Below are 6,357 nucleotides of genomic sequence, written 5' to 3' on the forward strand. Positions count from 1 at the left end.
GACAGAAAAATGGGGGACCTAGTCCTCCACAGGCTCAGTACGCCCTCCCAGCACAGACTCACCTGTGACGTCCAGGGCGAACACCTCCTGCAGGGGCTGAGCCAGAGCCGAATGGTTGACGCGGCAGGAGAAGATGCTGCTGGAGTCACTGGCAGTGGGGGTGAAGGTGTAGGTCAGGGTGAGGTTAAAGGTCCCATCTGGGTTCTTCTGGGGGGCAGAGTGGATGGCATCAGTCAGAAACTGGCCGTCTCTCAGCCACGCGACAGTGACATCCCCGGGGTAGAAACCCCACACGTGGCAGGAGAAGGAGCTCGCTGTGTCCATCACAGCTGATTTCCGGGGGATGGAGATTGTCGGCACAGCTGGAAGAGAGAACGGGAGGCTCATAGTTACATGGAAGAAGCTCCATGAATCCAGCATCAGGGCACAATTTCACTCCCCTGGGAAGCAGGAAAGTGACCAATTAACAAACTCACCCGTCACCTGCAGCTCCAGCTGCTTCTCCTCTTTGTTGGGCGTGTAGATGATGGTGCTGGTGTATTTGCCTCCATCCCCCACGCTGACGCTCCTCAGCAGCAGGGAGCAATTCCCCCGGCTCAGCTCCTGCGGGAAAACCTGCACCTCGCGCTGGTAATCCAGCCCTTTACTTTGGTACACAGCCACCTTCGTGCCCTCCTGGGCCCACGCGAGGTAGAACTTAGCCAGGCTGATGGGTTCCCCAATGGTGAAGTTACACGGCAGCAGCACATCTGAGCCGAGCGTGGCCCGCACCAGAGAGGGCCCCACGGACATGACCAGCTGGGACTCTGGGGGAGAAACACTCCGTGAGCTGGGCACATTCAAACAAGATGTGAGTTGCTGAATTCATCCAAATGCAGGGTCCTCCACCTGGCACCAAGAGAAGCAGGCCCCAGCTACAGGATGGGGCACCAGCGCTGTGTCCTGGAAAGCAGTGACAGTGCAAAGGATCTCGGGGCAGAGGGAACAAGCAACTCAGCACGAGCTGCCAGAGCGATGCTGTGCACACAGGGCTAATGTGACTCTGGGAACAGCGAGTAGCACCTTACAGTTGTGATTTCCCTCTGTCCACAGCTGCGGGGAGGCCACCACGGGAGTGCCACACTCAGGTCTGGTATCCCCACTTAGAAAGGATGTGGGAAAGTTGGAGATGGTACAGAAAACGGCCAGACAAGTTCTCTGGGGGCAACGCTGGACTGTGGGAGCTGGGCAGAGTGCAGGCTGCTTAGCCTGTCAACAGAAGGCTGAGCAGTGCTGGGCTCACAGCATATCACTGCTCACCCTGGGAGACAATCCTGGGTGCTGGGGGTCTCCTCAATCCAGCACAGAAAGTTGAACAAGAACTGGGGGGCGGGAGCTGAAGCCCAACAAATTCACACTGGAACCCAGGCCCAAAGGGAAGAGGGAGGGTGATTACCCACCGGCACCAACTCCCCAGAGAAGCGGGGGGGTCGCCAGCGCTTGATGTTTCCAGCCCCAGCCAGGAAGCCTGTCTGGAAACTGCACTAGCCAGACACAAGTGCCTGGGCTCACTTCAGGGGCGGCTGGGTGAAAGCCCCAGGCCTGTGATACACGGGGGACAGATGAGTCGACATGATGGCCCCGTGTGACAAAGTGGAGATATTCTTGGGTTTTTTCTAAGTGCTGTGGGTGTGCCTCAGTTTCCCCCAAGTGTTACTCATGTATGTCGCTGCTGGGACCCAAGTGTGTAATCATTGCAGAGACCACTAGAGGGCGGATGGACCTTCCCCAGCCACACTTACACAGACCTGGCCAGGATCCCTGCCATTCCTCAATCAGCTGCAATAGGTTGGGGCAGGTGGATACCAAGAGGAGAGGCCACATTGTCCAGGAAGGAGACAAAGGACTGAGGAGGGGCGAGGGGATGGCTCTGGGGGTGGCTGGCTGGAAGAGGCTGCACGAATGCAGAGCCCGAGAGTGTGGGCTCCAGGGGCTCCTTGGTTGGCCGCTGCTGTAACTTCTAATTAATCTGCTAGCAATGTCTCTCTATGCTGTGATCCTGAGAGCTAATAACCCCTCCTGACTCCCACGCTGGCTGTGAATCGCGTCTAGCTGCAAGGAGGGGTGCATGGCCCCTTTGGGGTGTGGAGGGCTCCCCAGAGTCCCCTCCAGGGAGTCCCACAGGGGGAATCCTGGTGGAGCAGGAGGTCTGGACCCTGGAATGCTGGATTCAAGAGGCGGCTGCACTGGTATGAGGAGACCTGAGTGGGCAGACTCCGAGCACTAGAGTCCTGCCTGGTTGCGTCCCGAGTGGGTCCGGAGCCCGGTGCCTGGGGGACTCTGTCACACCCTGTCTGGCTGTTACCCCTGAGTCTGTGCAGTGGAGAGGGGGACAGGGGCCAGGCCGGGGCAGTAACTGGGCCAGTGCAATGAGCCCCAAACAGTCTGGTGCTACAGGGGGGTACAGACGGGACTGTCCTTTCCCTCATACTCACTGTGCGGGGCACATCAAAGTGCTGCTGGTTGTGGCTGGAAATCGGGAGGATTCTCCTGGGTTCCAGCAAAGAAGCAGGTCAAAGTAATGAAGCCGGTTCCTGCTGGGGCACGGGGAGTGTTGCCTTGGCAAGTCCCAGGGTGGAACTGCTAACAGGGAGCCAGAACTGGCTGGGATCTCGCCGCAGTTCCCGCAGGGCCCATCACAACCCTGACCCCGCCCTGGCCCCGGGCCGAGAGCTGGGCACGCTGGGCTTGGGGCAGGGTGATGCCTGTTGGTCATTTATCCCTGGCCTCCCACCGTCCCCTCCAGGGTCGTGCTGGGAAATCGGACCTAAGATGGACCTTGGCTCATTCGCTGGCAGCTTCCTGGTTCCCCTGACTGAGCTCTCAGGGCCCGTCCCCTTTCTCCTGCCCCAGGAATTCCCTGTGGCTCCCCCATTCCCACCCCCAGTGTCTGTCACACTCTGGGTCATTCACACGGGCTCCGGGCAGACTCACAGGCTGAGCCGGGCAGCGACTGACCCCTCTGTGCCCAGGGCCCCGTCCCTGGGACTTTACTCTGCCTAGAGAACCCGGGGCCCTGCTCTCTCCCAGCACACCAGGGGATCCGTACTTACCGGCCATCCCGAGGAAGAGGAGGGGGAAAAGGAAACCCGACAGCCCCACAGTCCCTGCCCTCCGTCCCCACAGAGTCACCATTTTCTCTGGGTTGCAAGGGCATTTGCTTTCACTTTCCCTGCCCCAGGAACGAAGGGCCATAAAAGCCAGTGAAGAGGAATCACCTTAGAGGACCGGGCCCTTTGCTGGCACAGAAACCAGTCACGTTGCGGCCCCGCACACCCTGCATGCTCGGAGCCGCTCCAGCTCCTTCCAGAGCAGAGATGAGGACAGCCGTCCAGTCTGCCTCCCCCGGCCCCGAACCCTGGAGACGTGGGATGCTGCGGGGTGCAGCTCACCTGCCTTTTGAGTATCCCAGACAGACCCAGCTGGAACCCCTCTGCTTTCGGGGGTGGGGTGGGGCGGGAGAGCACAGCTGTGGGTCAGAGCAGCTCCACGGATCTGTGCGTGGCCTGTGTAAACAGGAATCAGGGCCCACGCCGGCCGATCCCCGCCCCGCCTTTGGCTCCATTTTTGACGGCTCCTGCCATGAGCAGGGTCCTGAGGCCACAGGGGTCAGGCAGGGCTGGCTTTCGCCATGGGGGCACCTCATGGCAATCACTTCCTCCTCTGCCGTCCCATTGCCCAGCCTGGGTGCGCTCGCCTGGGGGGGCCGCACAGCGACCGCAGCTGTCAGCCTGCATGTGGCTGAAATGGTGGCACCTGGTGCCGGATCTGACAGGTGCGTGTGTTTGTGGCTGGGACCGATCAGAAGGGGAGAACTCTTGCAGCTCTTAGACCCCCATCACCCCACTTTGAGGTGACTGTGCTCCTGTTAGGGCCAAGCCAGGAGGAACCGGGGCTCCCGTGAACAGGAGGAGTTTGTGGTACCGACTCTTCTGACAGAAGATCTCACTGTGGCGAAGTCTCTTGCCCGGGGGAAGGTTCAGATCTGTCTGAGGAGCCCGGAATTAATCCCTGCCCCGCTGACATCTGGGGGGTGGGTGAATGGGAATGTGTGCAGGCTGGTTATGCTACAACTGCCCATGAGGGTCTCCGGCTAGAGGCTCCAGCTATGGCCGTGTCTGCACTGCTGCTTCCGTCGGCACAATGCATGGTGCTCAGGGAGGTGAATATTCCACCCCCTGCGCACCGCGCTGCTGGTGGGCGAGCGTCTCCCACCGACACAGCTGCCGCTGCTCGTTGAGGGCTTTGATTATGCTGACTGGAGAGTTCTTTTTTCCCCACCTGTCCTTGCGGACACGCCTGTGGGACTGCGCTGTGGGGTCAGTATTGCCATGCCTGTGCTTGAGTGTCCACACCACCTCAGGAACCCGGGTTTACGGTTGCTGGCCCTGGGGCCCCACGGTCGTGCTAACATGGCCACACTGCACTTGCAAAGACCTTCTGACCCGAGCCCGTGTCTTGAGCTGCATCCACACTGGGAAAGGACATGACTCGGGCCCGAGTCACAGCAGGCCTCAAATGCTGACACACTCCATAGCAGGGTCCTGGGACCCAGGTCCGACAGATTTGTGCGCAGACAGAAGGGGGATGGGGCTCAAACCAGTGTGCAGTGTAGACACCCCCCGTATGGGATAGGAGAGTGACCTGGGGCTGGCCTGCCCTGTTCTGCTCTCAGAGCCAGCTGGGGAGGGAGCTGATGAGTATAAAAGCCAGCAAGAGGCTCCAGCGAGGAGTTCCTCTGGTACCCTGGGGAAGGATCACTCGTGGGCAGACAGCCTGGAGAAGGACTGTGGGACTGAGTGGCACGAGGCCCTGGGAACAGGAGAGTTCAGCAAGACGCTTGCAGGAAGGTGTGAGTGCCTACTATACTCCCGGGATGGGGGGCTGCTGGGTGGCCCCACATGGCCGCTGAAGAGGGCTTGGTCAGCCCCCTCCCAGTACCCGGGAAAGAGGAAAGGACTGATGAGAGATCAAGTTCCTGAGACTGACAGTCCCCAGAGCCAATGGGGAGAGGCCAACGCTCCAGGCCAGTCTGATTGACAGGGCAGGCAGGCCAATGAGGAAGCCAGGGGCCCATCCTCTGTGTGAGCTGGGGCTGCCTGAGTCATGCAGGGCAGAGTTAAGGGGATAGCAGGTGGCGGAGCTGGGCTCAGGGCAGAGTAGCCACCAGAAGCAGACGGGCCAGGGGAGGGGGAGCCGGGAGCTGGAGCAGCCCGGAGCTAGGGCGGCGCAGACCAGCTGCGTCGACGGGGAGTCAGGGCCAAGCTGCAGGAGGAGTAGAGTAGCAGGCACCGGCCATGCCACCAGTGATACCGTAGCTGAGCGAGGGAGCCCTGGCCAGGGAGACATCACCAGATAAGAGGCCGCGCAGGCTGGACTTGTGGGGGGGCCGTGACCCTGCCAGGGGCTGACGCTGGGGAGAAGGGTCCTGCCCCCTAGCACCTGGGGGCGTGTGGGCACCCCAGAGAAGGGTCTGACTTGTGGCATCACGGCAGCACAGCCAGGGTTGGGAATGAGGGCCGGGGATGGGTGAGAAGCCAGCCGTGAGCATCCCTCACACCCCAGGGATGCTGGATGGGGGGTCCCCAGGCCCACGGGGCAGGGCCTTCTTCCTTTAACCTTTCCTGGTTTCCAGTGCAGAGGAAGCACCCCAGAGTGGGGCACCCTAGCCCCTGTTCTAAGTGACCAAGACAGGACTGGGGGTTCAGCCCCCCCAAGACCCGGGGCCCAGCCTTGTCGGGGTTACGAGGGCCCTGCCTCGCGGGCGAGTGGGTGGGGGGCCCTCGTGGTCAGGCAGGCGCCGGGTACAGGGCGTGGGACGAGCACTCAGATCCTACCGCTTGCCCGTTGCCCTGGGTTAGGGCAGATGCCGGGAAAGTTCCCCACAGCAGTGGGACCTTCCCCAGCTTACATGGAGAAGGGAGGTGCCCTGTGAAGCCCATGGGAGTGGGGGTGTGACCCGTCCCATGCCCAGGGTAGCCAACTGATAATGCCAAGATAAGGGCAGGCTGCAAACGGAGAGTAGATTCTCCCAGCACTGAAGCCAGACTTCCCAACCAGCCACAAACTGTACTTCTAAATCCCCACAGAATCTAGTATACAAATGCACACAGCCCCCTTTACTGCATTTCAGCTTCTGGCTTCCAGTCAGCCACTAGGTCCAGTAAAGAAACCAGTTATTTAAACTCTATGCTCTTTACTACAAAGGTTCCCTCTGATCCCAAAAGGTCAGCCACAGTACCAGTTCAATATAAGTTTGGATCTTACCTAAAATACCACGTTGCCAGCCAATCCTCTAGTGACTAAAACTAAAGGTTT

General features: G+C 60.3%; 1 protein-coding gene across 1 annotated transcript; it reads right to left on the bottom strand.

The window, feature by feature from the left end:
• Positions 1-229: 229 nt before the first annotated feature.
• LOC137158577 (CD276 antigen homolog) lies at positions 230-3,197 on the bottom strand. The gene is made up of 4 exons (XM_067556381.1): positions 3,093-3,197; positions 477-806; positions 295-362; positions 230-250 (listed from the first exon to the last, which is right to left on the bottom strand). The coding sequence occupies exons 1-4, from the start codon at positions 3,172-3,174 to the stop codon at positions 230-232; spliced, it is 501 nt and encodes a 166-aa protein (XP_067412482.1). The 5' UTR covers positions 3,175-3,197.
• Between the last annotated feature and the right edge of the window lie 3,160 nt (positions 3,198-6,357).

This window comes from Emydura macquarii, unplaced genomic scaffold (genome assembly GCF_026122565.2).
Source record: "Emydura macquarii macquarii isolate MOO-44397 ecotype Brisbane River unplaced genomic scaffold, CSIRO-AGI_Emac_v2 contig_1748, whole genome shotgun sequence".
Lineage (NCBI taxonomy): Eukaryota > Metazoa > Chordata > Testudines > Chelidae > Emydura > Emydura macquarii.